The following is a 27,614-nucleotide window of genomic DNA, read 5'->3' on the forward strand; positions in this document are numbered from 1 at the left end:
TTGTAACAGATGCAGAAAAGACCTGTGACAAAATTCAACATCATTTTGTGATAAAAATCATTGGAAATTAGGTAGAGATGGATCATATACCAAAATAGCAACAACAAAATACTACTTTTGTTAAATAATAAAAGTCAAATCCCAAACAGTCAGCATCCAAAGAACAGAGAAAATGAGAAACAATTCCTCTAAAAATTAGAAAACAAGAGAAACATGCTCCTTCTTATACTCAATATAGCCTTTTTAGTCTAAAAATCAAGGGAGGAAAAAGGCATACTAATAGGAAATAGAAAGTCAAATCATCCCTGTTTTCAGAGTCCACCAAAAGGGTCTTAGAATAGACAAAATTAAGAAGAGACCATGATACAAAATCAGCACATAGAAATCAGTAACTTTCTTATTCACCAATGACGAACTCACTGAGAATGAAATCAGAAAACCAGCACTGTTCCTGATAGCCGTGTGCAAGCAAGCTCTAAACAACAAACCACAAGCGAGTAATAAAAAACAAAACCCCTAAGGATAAACCCAACAAGCCAAGGAGATGGAAAAACTCTACAATAAAAATTATAAAACAAGAGCCTGGGGTAGTTTAGCACATACCTTTAATCCTAGCACTTATGAGATATGGGCAGGCAGATCTCTGTGCGCCAACCTGGTCTACCAGGACAGCCAGGGCTAAATTCTGAGACCCTGTCTCAAAAACAAAACAAAAACAAAAACAAAAAACAAAACAACCCAACCAACCAACCAACCAAAGACAGAAGATGGAAAGCCCCTCCCTCACTCTCATGGATCAAGGGAATTAATAATGATAAAACAGCTATAATACCAAAAGCCAACTTGAGGTTCAAGGCAATACCCAACTGAAAAAAACAAAACAAAACCCCACAAAACTTAACGTGGTTAAGTTAGCATTAAAGACTCTGACTAGGTAACAATCCTGAGCAATGACAGACTCTCATCACAATACCTGATTTCAAATTACACTGCAATAACTAAAACAGCAGGTCAGGATGGGAGGTGGGGGCGACAAACAAAACACCAAAAATCAGACCTAGGAGTAGATAGAAAACACAGAAATAAAAACATTTACGGTCAACTGACTCTTGAGGATGGCATCAAAAACTCATGTTGGCCAAAAGATCTCTTCTTCAACAAAGGATGCTTGGGTAAAGGGGTGTCTGCATGGAGAACAGCGGGGCTGACACAAGTCAAACCTCTCAACTTGAATACAAGTCAACTCAAAAGAAACCAAAGACCAAGCATATGATCTTAAATCCTGACAACACCAGAGTATAACCACAGGGGAAATACTTCAGGCCACCCAGGCAAACTCTTGTTTACAGAATAGCGTTCAACTGGGGGGGGGGGTGGCGGGGAGGCAAGGGTTGATATGTGCATCTATATCCAATTCAAAAGCACCTGCACAGCCATGAAAATTAACAGAGTGCAAGAGCTTAAGAATGGGAGAAAAATGTGCCCTCTTACAAATGCGTAATCTTCAGAACATATAAACAAGCAAAAAAGAACAATTAATAAATACATATACAAACAATCTGAACAGATCTCAGAAACAGAAATACAAATGGCCAATTAAGTCCATGAAAACGTTTAATAGCTTTAGCTCGGCAGAGAAAGATGAACCAGAACAACCCGAGATCCCAGCTCATCGCACTGAGAACTCATATAAAATAAAATAAAACAAACACTATCAATGATAAATGCCGGAGAGTTTGGGGGTGGGGTGGGGGTGGGGTGGGATTCTTCCACATTTCTGCTGGGCATGTACATTAGGACAGCCAACATGGAAAACAACAAGGAGGTTCTTCAAAAGCCGGAAAATATAGCTACGGTGTGATACAACTCGTACCCTCCATCCTAAATATATAACGCACCTTCTCACTCACTTTTTTTGTGGTAGCTCTTTTCATATTGGCTTGGGTCTATAAACAGATAAATGGATACAGAATATATGCTATATACACACAATAGAGTGTTATCCACCCAGAGAAGAAGTGAAGTCGTGTCGTTAGCAGAAAGATTGATATAACTAAAGCCTGTCACAGGAAGTCCAATAGTCAGACACAGAGCACATCATGCATTTTCTTTCAAATATAGAAGCTGATATTTTTTTTAAAAATCAAGAGAAATTAAAGTTGGCACTAAAGTCCTTGTCTGTGGACTCTCACACACAGCTCTGCCTGATATATTCTTAGACACCCCAAGGCAGGGGATAATCACTTTAATGAGACTAAGCATAGGTGGGGCATCTTGATTTGTTAATTGAGAAATCACTGAACCGCATTCTGTTCACTGCTTTAATTGAACAGATAAAGAATCTTCTATCAGGGCATCCGTCCCCATATTGCTCTCTTACCTTGCAGGCAACAGAGAAGTGCTAGGTGGCTACCAATGTGAGCTGGGAGTTCAGCTTGGAAGTAGCTTGTATTCTCGGGCCTGGGCTCCATCTACATAGCTCCAAAGCAGGCTCAGCACCTAGGAGGCCCCCAGGTGCTAACAACAACGCTGGGGGTTTCTTTGTGGGACACAGAGGAAGGGCGGCTGTAAAGTGTCCTCATAATGGAAGAGCCATGGGGGTCAGTGACTTCAACTTTTCCTCTCCATGCTGGGCTGTGCGCTTTCTTTCTGATCCAGAGAAAGCTGTTTGTCTGACATTTGAAAGTGTCTTTAGAAGGCAGCTCCAATCTGCCTTAATTATCCCTTTCCACAGTACACCAGTTACAACCTGATTACCCAGCAGTGCATCTTAATGAAACCACAAACCTTCCCTATTGAACTCTTGGTGAATGAACAACATTAAATAGTGTGTGTGCAAGGAGTGGTTGTCTAAATAGCAACACAATGCATAGTCTTAAAGATTCTATATTAGAATAACTATTGATAATATATTTGTTCCCAGCTGTAGGGAATCGGGATACTCATCACCATAAGGCACAGGAAGCAGTGCTCTCAAGGCCAGCATGAAAGCCCAGTGGGTAAAGGCTCCTGGCAAACTTGACAACTTCAATTCAATCCCTGAAACTCACACAGTATGAGAAAACCAACTCTTACTAGTAGTCTGCTGTAGACAAGAGTTTGGATCCACCAAGAATCTACAGAAAAAGCTGGATGAGGTGGCGGGCATCTGTAACCTCAGAGCTCAGCGTAGGGGTGGAGGGACATGCAGATCCCTGAAACACTGGACAACAAGCCTAGCTAATTGATGAGCTTTGGGGATAGCAAAAAAATGTCACAAAAAAATAAAAGTGGAGCACAGCTGAGACAGAGTGGTCAAACCATATGCACAGGGGAACACATTAATACTAATAAGTACAACACACCACACACACACACACACACACACACACACACACACACACACACACACACAAGAGCAAGAGTGATTCGGGGAATAATTATCATGACTTTTGCCTGGGACCTTGCCATGGTATCAGAACTTCTGCAGAGGGTGACTGAACTTGCAAAAATACCATGATGTATGTACGTCATTGGGATTGGATACAACAGGCTCCTCATAGACAAGAGAAACATAATAAGACTGATTTCAGAGTTTCATTCCTGCTATAATAGACAGAGGACACCCTCGTGCTATGTCAGCCTCAGACAGTTGGCACACACATAGACTTTTCATGACAAGTAACAGGAGAAAAGTGAGGGGAATATATGTAACACTGATTTGGGGACTGAAACACACACACATGAACGAACATTTCACTTAGGGAACATGAGTAGATAGAAAAGGAACATCGTGCGGTTGCACTGGGAGGTAGAGGCAGTTCAGTATTTAAGTAAACAGAGCTGCTGATAGCCAGAGTGAGGGATGCAGTGGTAGGAAGACCTGGTTGAGAAGCCTCACGCCGTGTGCAGTAACGAGGCTCTCTCCAAACACAGAAGAGGAGCCACAGAAGGGATGCTGACTGGGGATGATCATTAATAATGCACGAAGGAATAGAAATCTGAAGAATGTTTGACAGCAGTGAAAAGGGCAACCAAGGCTGTGGGCTGTACGTGGAGCAGGGGGAGAACGAGCCAGCGCTGCTTATTTTTGGCGCTATTTAAGGCAGCAAGTTCTCATTAACTCTGGGCCGATCTGGCTTTTCCTTCCTGCTTGGAAAAAAAAAAGAAAGAAAAAAGAAAGAAAGAAAGAACAAGAAAACCAACCTAAAAGCTGTGAGCTGCAATGCAAGCAGATCCATGGTTCAAAAGACCAGGTTGGGGTGGGGGTGGGGAATAAAAAAATTAAACAAGAAGCAGGTCTCAGCTCATGGAGTTCTAATATAAAGTGAGTCCCCCTGTTACCTTGCCCTTGCAGGGCTTATCATAACCCTATACACTGAGGGAATAGATCAGAGTAGAGAGAAGGGGCAGGAAGGCAGAGGACTTTCAGAGAGAAGAGAAATCATGGGTGGGGGGGCATCTCAGACAAGCTGGAAATCCATGACAGGTTCAGCTCCTGGGAGGATGTGAGGATGACTCTGGCTGAAACCCTTAGTAGCAAAGGTCATGGAGACCTTAGAGGCCACCTTCTAACTAGACTGGAATCCTAGTGGAGGGAGGGGAACACCAACCTAGCCACAAAAACTTTGACACAAAATTTAACCCACATACAAGATGTGCAAGGATAAAGATAGAGCAGAGATTGAGGGAATGTCCAACCAGTGTGCGTCCCAACCTGAGATCCACTCCATGGAAGAGAGCCAACCCCTGACACTATTAACAATACTCTGATATGCTTGCAGAAAGTAGCCTAGCCTGGCTATCTTCCGAGAGGCTCCACCCAACAGTAGATAGAACGGGATGCTGAGACTCAACGGCTAAACACTGGGCAGAGCACAGGGAGCACAGTGGAAGAATAGAAAAACTCAGAGGGGCCAGGAGCTTAAGAAGAAGACCAACAGAGCCAACCAACCTGTGGCCCCGGGTGGGGGGGTTATGGGCCACCAACCAAGGACCATGCATGAACATTTACATTCCTAAAGCGAACTAAATGTACCTCGAGGCAGGCAGTTCAGTTCACATATGAGTGAAGACCTGAGGGGCACTACAAGAGTCCCTACAGATGGGATCTCCCCATATCAAAGAGCTAGAGCCAGTGTGAATCTGATCGCATAATCTGATGCTTCTCCTGAAACAGTCAGAAGGAAGAAGTAAAGATCTCTTTGGTGATCCAAACAATGAACTGTGGGAGCGAGGGAAACCTCTATGTTCTCTACCTGTAAACACTTTAGACAGTCCTGGAGCTAACATGCTACTCTTTTGATTTTAGTCCCTTTTAGTCAAGAGTTTCCAAACATTTCAATAAGTCCAGACCTGACAGCTGGCTCCGAAAGCGAAGCAGCTCAGGGGATTGTTTTGTTGTTGTTATTCCTGTGTCTTTTTCCTGTGTTAAAGGAAGAAAAAGGAAGTTTTTCCGCTCTAGGGAAGAACAAATCTTTAATTCCTTAGGTGAAGCTTTTATATTTTTTAAAGAAGGGGGTATCACCATTAGAACAGATGACTGTGATATGGGGTGACTTCGTTTAAGCATCAATTTTAGGAATTTATATATAAATTACCCAAGAGATCATGTGAATGTTTAAAACTACCTTAAGAATGACAGTATTTGGTAATGCCTCTAGACTATTCCAGGAGTAGATGGGTTACTTAATGTCTTGATTATGGGTTGTGTTTTACAGGAACAGTAACCATGGTAACAAAGAATCAGTCATGACTACAGCTTTACCCATAAACAGCACTGAGAACAACAGTGTCCTGTAGTCGCCTGGATGACAATCTTTCTGCCACCCAACACTTCCGATTCATGGTCCCTGAAGAACCAGTTGTGCTTGGTTCAAGGATTTCACTTGATTTTTGTACAACAAGAAGAAACACAAACCCAAGATGTTAAATAGAAGAAAGGTAGATTTCAACATGGGAAAGGTTTCTGGAGGGGACAGCTGGAAGCAGTGGGTGATGGAGATAGTGGGACCAAGCCAAAGATTTGGACCCTCAGTCAGATTATTAGGGAATTTCACAAGAACTTTAGGTCTGTAAAGTTCTTTGAGAAAGAGAGATGTGGGGGAAGAAGAGGAGGAGGAGGAGGAGGAGGAGAGGAGAGGAGAGGAGAGGAGAGGAGAGGAGAGGAGAAGAGAAGAGAAGAGAAGAGAAGAGAAGAGAAGAGAAGAGAAGAGAAGAGCAGGCTACCAAGAAGAGACTTAATACCCTATGAGCATATACAGGGGGAGGAAGTCCCTCTCAGGAACATTCATAGGGGAGGGGAATAAGGAGAAAATGGGAGGGAGGGAAGAATGGGAGGATACAAGGGATGGGATAACCATTGAGATGTAACAAGAATAAATTAATAAGAAATTAAAAAAATTAAACTACATTAGACTGAAAAAAAAGAAGAGACAGAGACAAGATTTTTATAAAAGTAAAATGAAATATTCACATTAGTCCAATTAAGGGTTATTTGCATCACACACATTACAGGCAGTGAGTTTTGCTAATTGCAGGAAATGCTGAAGTCATAAGAAAACACATGAATCACCCATTAGATTCTCAGTTAAACAGGGCCCTACGCAGGGGAAAAATCAGGATCAAGGTGGGCCACCCAGATGTACATAGAACAAGCTAAAACCTTCTGGCAATAGACTTAAAGTTCCAGTTGACATGAAGAGAAAATCTCATGTGAAAATTCAAGAGCTAATTGGAAAGATGCAATAACTCTGAATCTCAAGAACAAATTAGAAGCATGCTCACAGACCAACTGAACAGCGATCAGAAGCTAAACAGAGGAGAACTCCTCACCACTAGACAGAATTCCTTTGATGACAAAGGATGACAATGACAGACTTTCGGCATCAGCTTATCTAAGATGCGGCTGCCTAGAAGAGCAACAGAGAGGGCTGCCATGGCAAGCACCTGCTCTGCAGACTCTCCTAAGACAAACGAGAAGCCCTGTTCACAGTCAACTGAAGGGCTGGCAAGATTATGCACTGGATTTATTTCTGGCTGGCTGGAGGTCACTCAGACGTGTATATATTTTCCACTCCCAAGGAGTCAATCTGCCAGAGGTCCACTGTGTGATGTTCAAATGTACACCTAAGTTCTTACTTTAACACACGCTGAAAGTTGGCTCTGTTCTTTGGGAGATATTGGCATTAGTCTTTTAATGAGAAATGGCAAGATAAAAATGATGAATTCATTCTTGCCCGGCTAATGCAGTAAAAAACGATTGCACATCTAACTCCTGGCTTCTGAGAAATAATTCTGGAAGGTAGAAACTCTTGAGTGCCTATCCTGCTTGGTCTATAAATCTCAACAGTTCAGATGTGAACCCCAATTTTTTGCCGCTAGTAAATGCCAGCAACTTGATTAAGACCTACCAAATCCAATAGCAGAACCAGCCCCATATATCTTTATAACATGCACAATTGTGAGCTGGAGTCAAGTTTGTAATTCATTCCTTCACCCACCAAATATTTGTTGGATAAACGGTTCAGTATTCTAGTGTCCTAAGAAACACTAGTCAACAAAGCAAACAAATGCCCCTGTGCATACAGAGCTGTCTTAGTTCACTCATCTGTGACCCGTCCCTCTCCACAAAGGCATGGAAATAACATTTTCTATAAATAGCACTCTGTTAGGCATTGCAAGGTACAGTGTTCAAATGGAGTCCAAAGTGGCGATGGCATATTACAGATTTGGGTTGTGATGGGTTCCATGGTCAAAGAGATTCTGATATAAGGTTACTGAGATTACATAGGCGGACAAAGTAACACATGCCTGTGACATACAACACGTTTGGCAGACCTTAAAAGGCCTTAATGTTTGTTAATCCACATAATCCTTTTGTTTATTTAAATGGCATAATGGCCATAGGCTGTTACTGAAAAAAAATGTAAGTACTCCAACATATATACTTTCCCATTAATGGAAGATGTCATGACAGATGTATACGTTGGTCTGGACAAACAAAGCCAAAGAGAGATCGTTACTTTAATGGCTACGTCTGTCTGTGTTGTTAATAATGACAGAATATCTTTGCAATGGCCAGCATTCAAAATGTTGGATGGGGTTATAGGGATGGATGTTGACCTGGGTAATCATGGTCGACCTGAGTAGAAATGGGAAGGTAAAGTTAGGAAATGAATGGGTCTAATGGGAGTGGAGGAGATCTTGGAGTTAGGTCAAATAAAAACTATGAGGAGCAATGAGGGGGATTAAGATGACACCATTATCAACTCCGAGTAAGAACAGCATGCCATGTCACTGCTGTTTCTGTATTTACATATATGAATTTGGTACCTGGGTGAATATTTCAATTTTACATTTTAGGATGGGAACACGTACTGGTTCCATGGTGAGCTATCATCCACATTAACACATCACCAGGGATCTGTGTAAGAGCCACAGTGAGAGTAGGAATGGCCCTCACCGTAGATACTTTAATCAAACCTCATGAAACACAGATAGCCTTCCTTCTCCTTAGGGAAACAGGCTCACAGTGTAGAACTTCATGTTCCAGTACTCTGCTGTAAACTGTTGTCCAAAGCTGAACTATCATGTCCATGCTGTAGTCTTCTAACTCAGAGGTTGTACGAGGATGCTGATAACTCCCAATGACAAAAGGGAAGGAGGGATCCTTAAGAAGCTATGGAGCAGCATCCTTACCCTTCTAACCTCATCAGTAGGAACCACCAGACTTGACTCTCACTTTAAAATATGCTAACCCTGTTCAAATGGTATGCTATGTGTGTAGAAAGAGAGAAGGACAGCACCAGTTAACCCAAATGCCTTCTACAAGGCTGAAGACCCAGTGGGCTCCAGAGTCCAGAAGAGCACTGCACACTGCAGAGCAGAGGTGGGAGGTTTGCTGTTTAGGATTTTGTACCTGGTTGCATTCAACTAACTTTTTACATGCTGGCAACCAATTCCAAATTTCCAAAATCTTGTTGGCCCAGGCCACACAAAGTATGTGTGTAGGAGACACAGGAGCCCTGGGCTATGAGAGTGAAAGCTTTGCCTGATAGTAAAAGTGCAAAGAGGCAGCGCTCACTGGAAATAGCAGAGAAAAAGGATACAGGATGGGTTATTGACTAAATAGTGTTTCAGAATCTTTGCAGTAAAAACTCGAAGCTCAACAAATTTCCATTTTGGTATGCCAACAGAGGAAAAGTATTCCACAGGCACACAGGCACTCAATTAAGACTGCCTAGGTTCATTTCCTTGAGAACTGTGATTAAATTAAGACTTGAGGTAGAAAATGTGGGCTGCAGTAATTCTGGGGAAAAAAATCACTTTTTCACAGTCTGGGATTTATTTTTTTTAACATATTCAAACAAAAGAAGCCATGGTTTCAAGTCAGGGGAAAGCCCATAATATATAATTAAGGTTAAATTTCTGCATACCAAATAGAGCTTAAGAGAATGGAACAAAACAACGCAATCAGTAACGGAGCGCCAACTGTGCACCAACCATAATAGAGGGATTGCTGATGGAAAATAAGAACACATGGGATGTGAAATCCAAAGGAAAATGCATAAACAAGCTAGATGTCGCTCTCCTGTCAAGTGTGAGACACTCACCTATGAGCTACAAGCCCCCACTGAAGGCACATGTTGGCTTTCCCTCCTCTTTAATATTCTTTGCTTTTGAAAATGGGTTGCAAATAACGTGTCTCAATAGCACGCAGGAAAGATATGTGACGCTACCATGGCAGTAACCTAAAAGTGATCTAATAAATTTTCTGGAGAATCATCTACACGTAGAATGAGCGTTTTATGGAAGACATTTTAGGAGAAGCTAAGACGATTTAGAGAGAAGATTCCAAGGCCTGCAGTGAAGAGAGCTGATGCCCCCCCACAGGGGTCATGCGGATGTCAACCCCACACTACTGCAGGCATTATTTAGCAATGGATGATAACTCAACACAAACCAGGGGCAGAGGGACACAGGCATGTGCGGAGCTTCTAAGAGTCAGTTCTTGCAAAAACATTCAAGTTTGCTTGGGATGAGGTATAGAGTCCCTGAAAGTTGTTGTATATTCCTATTACCAACTCAGTCCCACCCTGCCACCCCCCCAAAAAAAGCTCTTGGCCAACAAAACAAAACAAAAACAAAGACAAAAACAAAACAACGACAGTTGAACAGTGGGGCTGGGGCTCAGAAAGTGAGCCTGAGGAAAGGAATTAGCATGGTGCCCCAGGCTTACCTCTTCTCTGACTGTTTGAGACAGTCTATATTGGTGGTCCTCGTAGGCAGGAGCAAAGTGCCCAAGGATGAAATCAGAAAAGCACGAAAGGTTGTGTTTTCAAGTCATCGCCAGTAGGTGGAAATTTAGATGAATTTATCTAGCTGCTTATTCCCTCCTTAGTAACCCATCATTTTATTTTTCACACCACTTCTCAGTCTGCGTTGGGGCAAAGAAGAGAAACTGACTCCCTCTGTCACCGAGAAAGCACAAATTCATGAAGCTCATGTCATTAGCAGGTCTATGAGAAACTCAGATACCACGCCCCCACCCTGGAACTTCCTGCTCATTGGAGTTCCAAGAGCCACAATTTTGGTTTAGATTCTCCAACTAGGATGGAATTTCATATAAGAAATCTTACACTGTACAAGAGGCTGATGAATTGGCCCTACAACAGAAAGGGCAGAATGTCACTTGTCTCAAGCCTGAGAGGCTGGCCCTACATCTGGCTCATTCCTCTAGCCCAGCAGTCCTAGGAACCCCAGGGTTAATAAGAACTTTACTCTGAGTACAGAAAGCACTGAAGACTGGAGAGAGCTGATCTGCCTCATCCCCACGGCTGTGTTCCTTCCCTGAACAGTGTGGTCTCTTCAGTAGTTCAAACAGACCGTCTGGGAAGATGGGACAGGGAGGGGAGGAGGGACAGGGGGTTTAGATTGGTATGTAAAGTGAATAAATCAATAAATTAAAGTGAAAAAACCAAAGTTCTAATCATATCAAATAATATATATACACATATACATATATATGTTTATTACACACACACATACATATACACACACATCTGAAATAGAGGGAGGGAACTGAGTAGTGAGGGGATGGGGAGGAAGTGGGGGGAGGGGTCAGATGCAGGAAGAGTAGAGAGGATGGACTGGGAGAGAGAATGGAAATCAGTGGGGGAGGCATCTCTGGGATCAGCGAGGATCCCAGGGGTCTATGGGGGTGACCCTAGTTGAGACTCCTAGCAGTAGGGATATGGAACCTTACGTTGCCATTTCCTGTAGCCAGGCAGGACTTCCAGTGGAGGGAAGGGAACGCCAACCCATCCATAAAACCTTTGACCCAAAATGTGTCCTGTCTACAAGAAGTATGGGGGAAAATACGGAGCAGAGATTGAGGGAATGACCAGCCGATGACTGGCCCAACTTGAGACCCACCCCATGGGAGAGAGCCAACCCCTGACGCCATTAATGATACTCTGCTATGCTTGCAGACAGGAGCTTAGCAGAACTATCATCTGAGAGGCTTCATCCAGCAGCTGATGGAAACAGACGCAGAGACCCACAGCCAAACAATAGGCGGAGCTCTGGGAGTCTTGTGAAAGAAAGGGAGGAAGGATTAAGGGAGACAGAGGGGTCAAGGACACCACAAGAAGACTGCAGAGTCAACTAACCTGGGCCCATAGGAGCTCACAGAGACTGAACTACCAACCAAAGAGCGAAGATGGGCTGGGCGTAGGCCCCCTACGCATACGTAGATGTGCAGCTTGGTCATCATGAGGGTCCCCCAACAACTGGAGTAGGGGCTGTCTCTGACTTACTTGCCTGCCTCTGGATTCCTTTCCCCTAGCTGGGCTGCCTTGCCTGGCCTCAGTGGGAGAGAATGCACTTAGTTATGTGTCAGGGGATTTGATGTGCCAGGGTGAGCCAGTACCCGTGGGGGTGGGGGGGCTCCTCTTCTCAGACAAGGGGGAGGGAGATGGGGAGATGAGATGAGGGTGAGACTGGGAGGAGAGGAAGGAAGGGGCTGTGATCAGGCTGTAAAGTGATTAGATAAATAAATGAATTTTTTTTCTCAAAATCTAAATAATGACGAAGCTATTTTAAACATTAACCACAAAAAGCTCACAAGCTGAACTTCCCGAATATAAAAATCTAAAGTCAGAAATGTTCCAAATTCAATACCCTTTTAGGCACTAACAGGATGCCACAAGCAGAAAATACCACACTGGAAACTTGAAGATCTGTTTCAGGCACCTGACAATGAAAACAGCTTATGAAGTTACCTTCAGGCTACGTCTACACATTGAATATGAAATATAAGTGAATTTTATGATCAGATTTGCATTTTACCTATATGATATGTCTTAATACATGGGCCAATATTTAAATGTTTGGGAAACTACCTTCAAGTCTGAAATACCTCAAGAGGAAGGCTTGGGGAAAGGAGCCTCAAACAGCACAGGACATGGAAGGCCATGGAGCGTCACTCAAGACACGGACAGCAAGTGATTTTAAGAACAACCAATCAGTTGGTCACAGAGTTCAATCAGGGTCCGGGTAGTTAACAATGACAGGTATGGAGACCACAGTCCACAGTCTGCGTGGCTGTTTCTCCGCCTCCAAACGTGCACAAACCTTCAGGGTCTTTTCCTTCGGAAGCACTATAGAGAGAATAAAGCCTGCTAAAGGGAAGATGGAAACAAAGAAATGACTAGGGAGGCCAGACAACTTCACCAGCTCAAACAATCCAGCCATCACAAACGACCTTGCCCAAGCCCCACTTCCGGTTTGCCAGGACAGAAGCTAGGAAAACACGAGCATAGTTTACTGAGCCTGCATTCCGAGCATGCAGCCCTTGGAACGCTCACGTTAATCTAGGTAATTATAGAGTTAGTCCTCGGAAGAAAACGCACTCAATTCTATTGCAATTAATGGACTTGAAATGGCAGGTTTACTTTAGCTCAATGAACATGAATATTTTATGCATTCTGTACTCTATTGTAATGATAATAGTCCTACTGCATTTATAGTGCTACCTCAGCCCACATCATAATTCATGTGAAAATAAGGCAATACTAAGAAATAGAAAACATACTTTTTTCTTTGGGACTATACATGTAGGCCCTTTGGTCACTAATGTAAAGAAAATGCCTGCAATCAATGCCTGTGTGCTGTCTCCTCTCAATATTCTTTTTTTTTTTTTTTTATAGAATTACTGGATTGAGAATTCTTGAAAGGCATCTCCAAAGTTCTTCTGGGTCCCCACACATTAAATTACCAGCCAGTTTTCAAAACTCTCAAACACAATGGAATTTAGAAATCTGAAACATCGGGCTGGAGAGATGGCTCAGTGGTTAAGAGCGCCGCCTACTCTTCCAGAGGTACTGAGTTCAATCCCAGCAACCACATGGTGGCTCACAACCATCTATAATGTGATCTAACACCCTCTTCGGCAGATAAAGCACTCCTATGCAATAAATAAAATAAATAAATCTTAAAAAAAAAAAGAAAGAAAGAAATCTGGAACATCATTTCAGTTTTTGTTTCTCGGGAGTGGGTGTTGGGGGGGTAGAGGTGGAGGGGGTGAGGGCTGGGGAATGTGAGGCTTGTGAATGTATCGTAAGATGTAGCAGATAGCAGAACAGAGGTGATATGAGAGTAGATAGGAGAATCCCCGGAAAGAGAAAGGTTTAAGCAGGACGGAATGAGAGTTAAGAGGAGGGAGAGGGAGTGTTACGCCACATGAAGGATGTATGGGAAAGACATAGAGAAACCTATTACTCTGTAAGCTAATTCAAGTCGCAAGTTAAAAAAAAAAAAGTAAGTTATAATAGAGATGTTCTGTATGTCTGGATGTTCCTGGTCCTAGAAATACCAGCCTTGGGAGACCTCTTTATCAGCTGCCGGCAAGAAAGACCCCAAAATGTTCCCAACAAAACAAGGTCTTTCCATTTCCCATTGGAGCTACATAAGACCTTGGGTGCAGGATATAGAAACACCAAGGTGGAACTGAGCTGGAAGCTCTCTCTGTGCAGGATACTTTCGTGTGTGTGTGTGTGTGTGTGTGTGTGTGTGTGTGTGTGTGTGTATGTGTGTGTGTGTTGGCACTGGAGGCAGGGTGGCGAGGGTGGGGAGGCAAGATCAACAGTCTTATCTCTGGTGAACCCTATCAACTACAAAGCACAATGACACACTGAATGGTGCTCTTGTCCTCAGTCAGAGGAGCCTCACTGTGCAGTGAAGGGATTAAGTGCAGAGACAGATGCAGGGCTGCTCAAGGGGCTGAGAACTGTGATGGTTGAGTGCTCAGCCCTAAATAGGAAGCCTGTATTTCACTACTCTATGGCTCAGAAAGCATCACATAGAAGGAAGGACCGCAAAAGCGACCCCAGAGCATGATGCAGCCATCGCGAACACAGTCTCACAAATGCAATTCCCTGCACTACACCTGGGCTAGACTGGGCCTGTCAACACGGAGGGATTCATGAGACCTACCCTCTATGCTGAACTATTGGCTACTGATGGATTCTGGGAAAAAAGTTATTGTTGCCAGCTGTGTACCAATGTCGATGTCACCAAGCTCCAACTGATGGCTCCAAACCCAAGGTTACTTAGTTAAGGCACAAATCAGCCACAACAAAACAAAAATGCATGAACATGGGCAAGGGGCTCGTTGGAACTTAAGAGGGTGAGCTAGGAGGGTGGGCTGGGAGTAAACAGAATTCATTATACATGTGTATGAAATTGTAAAAAAGAAACATTTGTCAGTAATAACAAATCTCATGGAACAAACATGGTAACTTATGAAAAAGAAGAGATGGAGTCAAATTTATGCAATAAAGGCATCTAGCTTAAACTGTATATTCAGATGTTCTGCACAATGACATGAGTCTAAAGGAAACTATTTGTTTGTCTTCCTTTATGGAAGAACAAGGAAGGTATGAAGCACAAGGAAGATCATGCTTTATCCAGGGTCTCAAAGTTGAGCAACTGGATTAAGTTGCACATCATTATGGCTGGTGGCTGTTTGATCTGGGCCCTGGCCCCTCTGCTTATTCAATCTGGCCATTCTGATCATCTGTTCCGAGTCCATTTTTATTTGCACACATCCTCAGCACAGCCAGACTCAAGCACTCATCTTTCCCAGGAAGGACTTCCCTGTTCCTAAATCAAAATGCCGCTCCTGTTGACAACCTTCTTTGTAACTCACAGTGTTTCCTTTGTAAAGGCACCTCTTGTGGTTTGCAGTCTCATGGGTAATACGTGTATTCCCTTACTGAACGCCGTTCTGCCATTAGGCTGCCGGCTTTACAAGGGCACTGGCTCCAGCTGCACCAGGTGTGCCTGGCATAGAGTGAGTGAGATGCTTTATTCCCTGTATAGATAGCTACAGCAGTTTCAGAGTCTACACGATAAGGTATATATAACAAGTAACCCGAGTGCCACAGGGACTTCTGGAAGCAGCACACATGATGTGGCACGGGCATCCGCAGGCTTGGTGACACCGATGAGCCATCTCTTGAGAGGAGAAAGATGAGAGCCACCCAAACCATCACATGCTCTCTAGCACTGACAGGCAATCTAAGAGCCCCGAGACACCTCTCTCTGGGGATTCCCAGTAGTATCCAGTGGTTTTATAGTGGCTAACAACTATTTAATCAGAAGCTATTTAAATAGCACTGATATTTCAGACTATATCTAGAAAACTAAGCTGTCATTGCTAATGCAACATAAAGCTACTGTTCAGAATTATAGTAAATGCAGATGTTTAACACAAAAAATAAACTCCAAAAATTTTTAAGTTAATTTCTCATATCCATTATATATATACATATATACATGTGTGTGTGTGTATATATATATATATATATATATATATGAATATTTCTCAAACACTAAACACAACTTTTAAATTTCTTTTGCAGAGAAATCTTGACAGCCCCAGAAAACCTGCTCTGCCATGGCTCTGCGTCCATTCACCAGAACAATTGGTCACATCTTTATGTGTCATAAGAGCACTACCATCTAAATTATGTATTCTAAGCTGCATTCTGTATTTCCAGTTGCTGTATCATTGTATGTAGATATTACCTTATGATTCAGCACCACTGGCAAAAATAATTAGAAAAAAAGGAACAAGCAAACAAACAGAAAACTGTGAAAAAGATGAATAAAAAAACAGCAGTCACCCCCAGCCAAGGAAGGCCAGGCAAGAGTTACGTCATGGATATACTGTTTCCTAGCGCCTTGACCAACAAACACACCTGATAAGAACTCTCAGGACCTATTACTGAAAAGACGCTTTGTATATGATATCTTCATTCCTGTTAATGTATAGTTCATGGCTGAAGAAACTCACTAAGGGCTGAAGGCATTTTACTGTTAAGAAATTCAGTAGTAAAAAAAAAAAGTTTCCCAAGTCAAATGAACCATCAGCTCCTTCACCATCTGCTGCAGTGGGGTCTGGGCAGAGGGACGCACAGCCTCACGCAAAAAGATGCTTTCCTGGCTGTGGTTTCCCACTGAATACTCCTGTAGCTCACCAGCAAAGAATCTCACAGGAAGAATGGCACCGTGAAGTGGACGCCAAGCAGATACAACTTTTGCTATTGAACAACGTGTACCGATGTTGACTTTTAAAACTGGGAGAGCGTAGGCCTGGTGACAAGGGCATGTTCAGTCTGTTGGAAGGTGACCTGCAGAGTCTCTCCTTGTCTTAAAATGGATTCAGGGGCAGCAGAGTTCTTCCACACTGTTTCTTGGATGCTAAGCTTGTTGTGTGGTGCAAGATGAAAAGCTGGGTTTTCCTAGCATCTGCAAGAAAATCTTTGTCAAAAAAGGAAAATCGAATTCAGAATGCTGGATCAAAGTTATATCTAATTGGATATGATGCCAACACAGCGATATTAACCAATACTGAGCCAAAAAATGTGGATTTATTTTCTTTCTTGGCTCTTAACTCTCTTTTGATTGGCTAATCAATAGCTTTATTTCCTGTTGTGTAAGAAATTACTGTGAGATACTCTGTTAAGTTTAAAAAGTAGGAGTGGAATTTCATAGGGTGGTGAGAGAGACCTGTCAGACTATTAATAAGTGCAACTGACCACATTTATATCTAGACTCTGATACTATTATGGGAATAGTTATATGTGACACATGCATGCAGACATGCATGGATGCACACATGCACAAACACGTACTCATGTACATGTGCACACAAACACACACACATATGCACTCATGCATGCACAAACACATACACAGACAAACACACTCACGCACGCATACACACACACACAGTTGAGCACCAAAGATGGATTTTTGTCTACCACGTGAACTATTTCTTTTTACGTGAACTATTTAATGTGAATCATTTCAGTCTGACACACCTGATAGTCTTAGAAAAGGTATATGACCGCAAAGATTAAACTTAAGTTTCCTTAGCCAAATAAATCTACTTTAATTAGTTCTACCAGAAAGATGAACTTGTCTTAAAAATTGTCATAACAATTTGGGGCTTATCCAACAGTCAGAAAGCTTGGCTGGACTGGGCATAATGTTCATGCATATCTGATTTTAGGACCAAAAGGTAGATTAACATTTCAATTAAAACAGGACAATTCAAAGTATCTGAAAAGAGCAAGACTCTAGGGACTTAGACTAATCCACTGGCAAGCTCTCAGTTCACGTAGATGACAAACCTTAGCTGGAATCTATCTTAAGCAGGGGTTTTCTTCAGAGCTACCCAACTCCTCAGTAAATAAAAAGTGACCATGTTAACTGGTAAACAGGGTTTATAGTGCAGTTTAAGGCTATACTGAATCATTATCATGTAATACAGAAACGGAATCTCTTTAGGTAGATGACATGTTATTTTATAGTGGAACTTCCTAGAAATAGCACTTGTGCACATCTTGAAAGGGAGTGTTGAATTACACAATGGCCACCTCTTAGAAGCCCTTCTAAAGGACAGGTCAGCCCTGCCTTGTCAAGAGGCAATCATGTAAAAAAAATGGTTTTTATGTATGTGTCTGTGCATGCTCCTGTTCAGACATCATAGCAGTCCTCCCTGTCGTATGACTCTCGCATTTAATGAGCAAATAGGGTATTAGGCAGCCAGGAGCAGTGAATTACAGTCAACTGTCAGTAACACTTTGATGAAATCAGAAACTCTGTCGTATTTCACTGCCTACTGTTTACTACTGGTTTAAAAAAATATACTTAAGAAGAGTAATCAACATAGCATTCCCCCCAAAAGAAATAGTCCATGATTCCCTGGAATGTTAAATCTAACATAGTTTTGATTTGTTTTATTTTATTTTTTTTTAAAAAGTGTACAGGTATTTTGCTGGTATGTAGGTCTATGCACCACTCCCCAGAAGAGGGTATCAGATTCCCCAGTACTGGAGCTGTCAGCTACCATGTGGGAGCTTGAATTGACCCCAGACCCTTTGGAAGAATAACCAGTGCTCTTAGCTGCTGAGACATCTCTCCAGCCTCCTCAACATATAACTTTCGATCAAGAGCCACTCAACTACACTGATTGACATTTTTCAACTGACCCCAAAGCTGCCTAAACCCAGAAAGGATATAAGGAATTGTCTTCTTTAAAAAACAAAAAAACAAAAAAACTACCTCCCACTATTTCTTAAAAATAACACAATTGTACTATACAGACTATTTTGTTAAGGGAACTTTTCTTCACTCAATTTCAACATCACTAAACACCACAGAAATCCACTGAAGTTTACTCTTTCCACAGGATTTATCACAGAAGTGCAAGGCTGCTCAATAATAATCCTGATCTGTCAGAACAGACTAGAACGATGCTTAAGGGAGATGGGAGAAAAATAAAAATTGATCCCGCCTACTGAGACATTTCTTCAGCCCCAACAGTACTAGTTTTAATATTTTAAATGTAACTATTCCTTAGAGTACAAATTATACCAGCAAGACTTTTTTACCCATTCAACATCTCCATCACACGGGGCAGGGTGTGGGGTGTTGAGTGTGGTTAGAGTTTTAGAAAGTTGACCAGCATGATTGTGAAGCACACTTTGAGGGAGATAAGAAAACCAAGCAAAGCAGGAAAGCAAAGCAAAGTAATGACAATGTGAAGATACAGTGACTGAGTGGGCAAGAATGACTGCAAACAAAGCAAGGGAGCCCCAGTGTGTTGAAGGGGAGCCTGGGTGCTTACGGACAGTTCCCGCCTTCTGCGCCCAGGACTCCTGCTGCTGGAACCCAGAAATGGACACTTGTAGAGAAATGATGGGGGAATCTCACTGTGTATGCTCTCGAAAACACCCACTCTGGAGCACATCCTGGTAGAAAAGAGATACTCGAAGCCCTCTGTACTTCCTTCCTACAAGTCATGTGATAAGGAAGAGAGGGAAAGAGAAAGGCAAACAGAACTTCTGCCATTCATTTTAAAGGTGCAGCAGTGTTGTCGTTGTCTATTTACATACTGGTCTTTTAGGTACTACAATTGCTAAATTTGTGAAATGGGATTAAGTGTATTTCCTCATCTATCACATTAAGTGAGCGCCTGTAAGTGTAAGTGTGCTAGAGCCAATAACTCAGAAGACAGGTCTTGCATTAAAGCCAACCCCAGCCTCCTTGCAAAGTGGAAAGAACACCAGATGTACGGCATTATGAAAGGGACAAGTCAGAAAGTCTTAAAAACCTACTTTCTAGGGTTCTACACAAGGACAGGCTGTCCTCTGGCTTATGGATGTGAAGGGGCAGGCAGAGGAGCAGACATTTACGCCCTGTCTTAAAGAGCATGCAAATTCTACCAGGAGTTCCTCAGGTGTGGAGAGAGAGAGAGAGAGAGAGAGAGAGAGAGAGAGAGAGAGAGAGAGAGAGAGAGAGAGAGAGAGAGAGAGAGAGAAAGGGGGGGTAGAGCAAACTTATTCCAGAAACATGAACAATATGTCTAAAAGTCCAGAGAGAGCTTATGAGGACATATATATTCCAAATAAACCGTATCTTGTATTAATAACACATAGCAAAGTATAGTATAACACATCATTAAAATAAGCTTCATTGAAATAATAACGTCCTGGCTCAAAATGTATCAGAGTAAAATTGGATAAGTCAATGCAGAAACACAGCTCCAGTTTTAGAGCTAGAACTTCTAACATCTGGTTCCAAAATCCACCTAAAGAAAGCAGACATCTGTTGTTACAAAGCCCAGGCAGGGTGGCAGAAAACCCTGGTGACAACCGTCAGCAGATACCAGGTCATACATGAACTGGCCCAGCAGCCTCCCCTCCTCATCATAGGCATCCACCGTGTCCTGGTTGCTGCGCTGGGCCTTCAGGCTGCGGAAGGTCAGTTTTGAGGAGCTGTGCAACAGGCCTTACAGACATACTGGCTTACAACCCCTACCCTGTTCCTTGAGCCTACTGGTCAGGTTCGAAAACTCATTAAAGAGAATTACAAAGACGATGCACAAATTCAGAGCAAAATTTAGAACTAATTTTAGTATACAGGGAAAGCCATCATCTGCAGTCAGCTCCTAGGAAGGCTTCATTTCCAATGGGCAACTTTTTCTCAGGGGTGAGAGGGGATTTTCTCTGAGTCCTCCCTATCAGTTTTCTTTGGTAATCCTCTTTGAAATAACTGGAATAAGGACTCTGTTCCTGTCTATTTACATTTTACAGCCAACCGACGCAGACAAGATAAGCAAATTTATACATGCATATCATCTATTTTTTTCATCTCACAAATTTATTTTTTTTAACCACAACCCACCCAGAAGGCAGTGCTGTCTTAGGCACATCTATTTACACAAGGCCTAAAAGTATTTCCTGTTTCTTGTCTAAGGTAGTGCTAAATTTAAGCATATCTGAACCGGATTTATGATTTTGGTCTACAAACACTGCATTTAAGTTTTGCACTGCCCTTGTTCTGCATGACAGCAATCGTTCTGTGCCACAGTCTGGCCTGCCTGCAACTCCAAATTGTGCTCTGCAAAGCTCTGCACACTCTAGGCAGGTTACTCTGCAGGAAGGTTAATGCAGACTTTTGTAATCTATGTGTGCTATGCTATAGTAAAAGCCCCAGTACCCACTGCTCTGTCACATATGCTATTGCTTATTTCAGCCTTTTCTGCTACCATAAACATTTTCCCAAGTCAAAAGAAAAAGGCTTGTAGGGAAAAACAGATTTTTAATCTATTTAAATGTTAGCTATTTTATATAATAGACGCTGAAGAAACACACATGAAAAGGCTATTTTTTGTACATCCTCCCTCAAAGGAGCTTATTTCATTTTGTAAGGCTACTCCAATTGTACTGTCTTCAAAGTGAGATTCTCAAAATATTAGTATCCTACATTAACTATGATTCTTTTCTAATGAAATCATTATAGGATTGCTGTAGAGATCAGAACATGAAGCACTTCAGCAGTGGTCACGGTTTAGAACATAGATAAAATCAATTGCGTTTAAGAAACTAATGTTCAGCTTGGTGTGGTTGAGCACATTTGGAATGTCAATACTTAGGAGGCTGAGGCAGGAGGATCACAAGCTTGAGCCCAGCCTAGACACATAGTAATATGCTACTAGATAGATAGATCGATTGATAGATAGATACAGATAAATAGACAGACAGATAGATGATAGATAAGGTAAGATAGAGAAATAAATAATAGGTAATGAAGGAAGGAAAAATTACAGAAAGAAAAATAAGGAAGGAAAAATTATGTTCAGGAAGAAATCCTACAGATAATAATGTAAGTGAAAAACATAATGTGCTGCATTAGGAAAGACAAAGTAGAAAGTAGGAAGCAATGAAGACCACAGAGAACTGGAAAAGTTACATCATTTTTAAAAAATATAATCAATTTATATCCCGATCATAGCCCCCTGTTCCTTTCCTCCTGGTCAAACCCTCCCTCCCCTCCCTCTGCACCCTGAGTGCAAGAGGTCAGAGGTTTTGCAGAGAAACCAAGGGTGGGGGCATCACTGAGACAAGCTGGGGACCTAAGACAGGGTAGGCTCCTGGGAGGGTATGGGGGTGACTCTAGCTAAGACTCTTAGTAGTGGGGAGTCATGAAGACTGGAAAGGCAGTCTTCTAGCCTTCTAGCCAGGCAGGACTTCCAGTGGAGGGAGAGGAACACCAAATTCACTCTGCCTACAAGATGTGCAGGGATAAAGTTAGAGCAGAGACTGAGGGAATGCCCAACCAATGCCTGGCTCAACCTGAAACCCACCCTCATGGGAGAGAGCCAGCCCTCGACACTGGTGATGACACTCTGCTATGCTTGCAGACAGGAACCTAGCGGAGCTGTCCTCTGAGAGCCTCCACACAGCAGTAGACTGAAACAGATGCTGAGAGTCACAGCCAAACATTAGGTGGAGCTCAGGAGTCTTATGGAAGAGTGGGGGGGGGGGTTGGACAGAAGAACCTTGAGGGGGGAGACACCCCACAAGAAGATCAACAGAGTCAATTAACCAAGGCCCAGTGGGGCAATACTGAAACTGAAGCACCGGTCAAGGACCATGCATGGGCTGGGTCTAGGCCCTCTACATATGTAGCCAATGGGCAGCTCAGTCCTCATGTGGGTTCCCTAGGAAGGTGACGTCATTTTTAGTAGAGGAGCAGGGAAGGCACTTTGGCCAAGCGCCAAGAGATACAGGGGTGAGCCTGTGTGTGCCTTCAGAAGGGGCATGGTGGAAGAAAGGCAAGTGTAGCATGCTGCTGTGACAGGCTAGGGTAAGCTGGTGGGTGTGAGCAAGGTGGAGAGAAGAGAGGTGGTTTGAGAAGTGACTGGGGCTTACTTTGAAGGGATACAGGCCACTGGCATGTGGGTAGAAAGCCGTTACAGGGTTTGATTAAAACATTGGTGTAATTCAATCAATTTTTCCAGCTGGGATGTGACTCATCCATAGATGTGTCCTTCTGAAGTTCACAACTCAGTGGTTTTAGGAACGGTCTCAAGGTTGGGTTTCCATTGTTGCTTTTAATTCCAACGTATCCATCACATCCACAGTCTCTGCATCCGACTCTGCACAACTGCGCTCCTTCCTTTCCCTCTACGCATCTGCCTGCGCTGGGCACTTTACGTACTTGGAACCACATGACCTTTTATGTCTGATATAATTTACTTGGCTATCTTTAGCTGACGAGGTGGGCAAAGGCAGAGTCTGGGATATCAGTAAAGACGTGGGGGTGATAACAGGGCTAGGGGGATGAGAGGGACTTGGAACGGGATGTTATAGTTTGAATGTGAACTATACCCCCCCAACCTCCCAATAGCCTCACATACTCGAATACCCGAGCTGTAGCTGTTGAAGACTGTGGAGCCTTCTGGATACCTGGCCTGACTGTCATCATTAGGATGGAGCTGGATGGCTACCACTGGCCTAGCGCTCACTGAGACCTCTGCTTCCTGGTCTCCTCAGACTCGGCCACATGCCCCTGTCACCATGAACACTGTAGCTTGCTAAGTCATGAGACAAAAATCAACCCTCCCTTCAGTTAGCTGTTTTTTTTTCTGGGTCTTTTCTCGCAATGACAACAGACTACTGTGGATGAGGACCAGGGAGATGCTAATAGAACGATGCTGCACACACTACAATGTGGAAGTGAGGTGTGAGAGAAAGAAAAGTCAGGTGTTGGCATGAAGACCCAGAGACAGACTGAGGCTGCCCTGATCGAGAAGGACCACTGTAGGACAGGCGAGACGGAAGCACCAAGGGCTGCCTTTTGGAAACTGAAAATTGAATTTCAGATATTGACTGTCCTCCTAAAGGGAAGATGATTAAAAAGAAAGGATCTAGCTATGAGTCTATAGTTCAAAAGAAGGGTCTGAGTCAGAACATTAAACAACAGAAGGTGATTAACGCCATGGCGAAAGAGGAGGTGATTACAGAAGAAGGAAAATGTTCCTGAATTCCCGGGATACCTCAGAGTCTCCAGGTCAGAAGATGAAGCAGAACATTCTAAGAAATCACGCCCCAGCTGGGAGCGGGAAGGAGAGGTGGATTTTCAAATGCTCAGATAAACAGCTGATCATGAGAAAGCCATCACTCAGGACTTCTGACAGGCCAATTAAGAAGGAGACAGATAATTAACCACAGACTTAGGAAGGTGACAGTCACTCTCAGGTCACAGGTCCTGTAACACCACATTGTCCACTCCACTCCAGGTGCACCTGGCAGTGAACCTGTCATCTGACTGTTGGGCCTGTCTTCCCCAGATGGGGTTTTGAGAGTGACAATGGTGTGGAGTAGGAGAGTGGAGTAGGAAGGTCAGAACCTGGCTGGAGTTTCTTCAGGAGGTCATGGTAAGGAAGGAAATGACAGCAAGACAGAATTTTCTTATGAGACATTGGAAGAAAATAGCTGTATTAATAAGATATAGAGTAAAGGGAGAAATTATTTTTGCTTGCTTGTTTGTTTTGTTTTGTTTGTCTAGACAGGGTTTCTCTGTGTAGCCTTGGCTGTCCTGGACTCACTTTGTAGACCAGGCTGGCCTCGAACTCACAGAAACCCACCTGCCTCTGCCTCCCAAGTGCTGGGATTACAGGCGTGTGCCACCACACTTGGCTGAAAATTTTCTTAAGTTGTGAGAAATTAAAAGCTCTGAGATGCTCAACTGGGACGTATGTAATAAAGAGTGGCAAGGATGACAAAGGTGACAGCAGAGAATTTCTGAGACCGGTTAGTGGGGACAGGGGTAAGAATATTTTATGTTAATCAACAGGTAAGATATACAATGGCATCCACTTCTTTGGGAAAAAATAGTTTGTTTCCTATGATGCACAGGATCTGGCACTTTCTGAGGTTGTCTGCAGTGCCTGGACAAGGACAAGCTCTCAGAGGCACGAAGCCACAGCACCAAGGACAGCACCTTAGAGCCTGGAGGCCTCATTTGGTCTCAGGTTTATCTGTGAAGCAGTGATTAAGTCAACCTGCCCCCTTTACCTCACAGAATCGATGTAGTAAGTCAATGTGTCTGTCCTGCACATCTGTAATTGTGTCACTTGAGGCGGCGCAGAAGCCGGAAGTGAGCAGCTTCAGGTCCAACACTAACTACCTTGTTTCAATAAATGAATACAAAAGGACGGAAATTTCCCAATGCCCCCAACAATTTTATTCTTTATTTCATTCCTACTGGGGTGCGTTAGCAGGTATTTAAAGTCTTAAACTAATTAATTCTTGATTCTGTCTGCTTAGTGCATGGAGCACAATTCTCTTTAAGGGAAACAGATAGTTCAGTATAGCTGATTTTGACATTAACTCCTCTCATTACTTCTTTGGTAACCTAAGGAACAAAGCTGTGTATTTACGAGGAACTGAAGCATTGAGAGAACGAAGTCAGAGGTGGGATTTGCAAAAGGCCGTAAAGCTGGGCTGACATGTTTCTGAGTCCTCACTGAACATTCAATCAGAAAACAGGTAAGAACTCAGCTATCCAAGAAACCTAAGAGGATGGTAAAGGAAAGTGTGGAAGATAAGGATGAATGAGGGATACAAGCACACACATACATCAAGGATTTATTTAGGATAAATGCAGAAACCTGGCATGGTGGTGCACGCCTTTAATCCCAGCCCTGGGAAGGCAGAGGCAGGCAGATCTCTGTGAGTTGGAGGCCAGCCAGGGTTATATAGTGAATTCCAGGACAGCCTGGGCTACACAGGCAGATGGCCAATCTCAAAACTAATGTAATATAAAACCAAACGAATAACATGCAATTTCAAACATTTATATTTTTGAAGACTTTCAAAGAATATTTTGAAGAATATTTTACCTTAATGCATTCTTACTAATGTTATTACAATTAACGCAATGTTTTATTGTTCATATATTGTGTAACCTCACCACTCAGTCATTATTAGGAGTACACAGGTGACAGACCATGTCTTAAAAGCCTTGTAGACTCATGGTTTCCAGGGGAGCATAGACTGCTGAGTGAGCAGAGGCAGCTACACCAGGCTTTCTCAGATGATGCTCAGAGGTGCTAAGAGCCTTGTTACCTCACAATCCTTGACAGAGCTACCTGCGACCACTCGCTCTATCAGCATGCATGGCTTACGTGAGCTTCTCTAGCTCCATACAGGTATATATTTTTTTTAATTTAGAAAAAATATGAATGGTGAAAGACCCAGGGTTTCAGAGTAAAGGGACTGCACACCCTGCTGAGAGACTCTGGAGAAACATGGACCTTTACTATAAATCTATTTCCTTACCTGGAAAACAGATGAATTCATTTTAATGATCTTTAAGGCCCTCTCCACCGCAAATACAGAACTACAATTCTGTATGATTAATTTGTGATATCTCATTGGATAAATCATGATTAGATAAAAGGGAGGGAAACACATGAAACACCTCTGAAGAAAATTAAATATGATTCTTATTGCAATTTCACATAAACATAGAATTTATGAAGACTTTCTTTTAAATCTTACAGTAAATTATTCCTTCATGACATATTTGCTTCTCAACACATTTCCATTTGATATATCAACAAAGTGGTACTGCATACTAAAAATCAATTTACCTATAACTACATCATGACCGTCAACCAGGCCAGCAGAGAAGAGCTCTTGAGACACACCGTCTGCTGTATCTGTCCAAATGGGAGATGAATATGCATTAGAAACCAGAACATAAAAATCAACAGCCCAGCACAATGCAAAAGATATATTTTCCATTTACTAAAATCGCCCACATGACTTTAATTCATCAATTCAGATCCTATCAGGGAAAAAAAAAAGGTCAGAAACACGATTTTCTCACAAGCAACTTGTATGTTTTTTTTTAAACAGATGTTACTATAAAAATATGTATTTCACGTTGGGGAACCAAAAAACTTCCCCTCCGGCCACAATCTGAATTAATCCTCTAGTATACACTGGAAGACCTAAGTGTTCACTATGACATTGCTTTCCTTTCTTGCCAAGGTTAGTTCTGGCCATCATCAATCCTTTTCAATCACTGGTAGCTACAGGACGAAAAAATTTATAGCAAAGGTTGAATGGGCAGGATCTGATATAACCTTATACTGAGCACAAACAGCCCGAGGGCTTGTTGGCCTATTAAGATGAGCTATTTGAATGTGTGCTATTAAGAGACTCCTTTAACTCAACATTGATCATCTGAGAGCAACAGATTCATTCTCTTAGAAAACATAGCTGGGTGAAATAATGTAGTTTCTCAATGATAAGTGACAGGAGTTGGCCATCGCCTAAAGATAGGGCTGAACAGGCTTGTAGCAAGTGAATACACATAAACTTACTTAATTGAGAGGTTATGGATGAGCATGGCAACACCACTGACTTCTATCTGAAGACTTTTCAAGGAAGAATTGAAAACTGCAATAATGCTCAGAAGAACTATTCCAGAACCCAGTGTTATGATAAAGGAGGTGGCTTGGTCTCCGTGCCTTCGGATGCTGTGACAGATACCTACTAACACTGGCTACAAACAGCATGAGCAGCCTGGTGAGCATCTGACATGAAGAGAGTTCTTCCAAGTCAGTAAACATCTGGCCATATCGCTGCTACAGCAAACAAACGCCAAAGCAGAATTGCAGAAATCTACCCTCAGCATAAACCAGCTATGGTGACTTTGTAGACGAGCTCATGGAGTGAGTGTATGTGAACATAAACATTGCA

General features: G+C 42.6%; 1 protein-coding gene across 1 annotated transcript in view; it reads right to left on the reverse strand.

Moving 5' to 3' along the window:
- STK39 (serine/threonine kinase 39) overlaps positions 1-27,614 on the reverse strand; it is a 269,519-nt gene that overhangs the window by 27,431 nt on the left and 214,474 nt on the right. The window contains exon 16 of the mRNA XM_084798901.1: positions 26,498-26,566. Within this exon, the coding sequence (XP_084655027.1) occupies positions 26,498-26,566 (69 nt within the window). The remainder of the gene's footprint in view (positions 1-26,497; positions 26,567-27,614) is intronic.

Source organism: Acomys minous (assembly GCF_964271855.1).
Source record: "Acomys minous genome assembly, chromosome: 10".
Lineage (NCBI taxonomy): Eukaryota > Metazoa > Chordata > Mammalia > Rodentia > Muridae > Acomys > Acomys minous.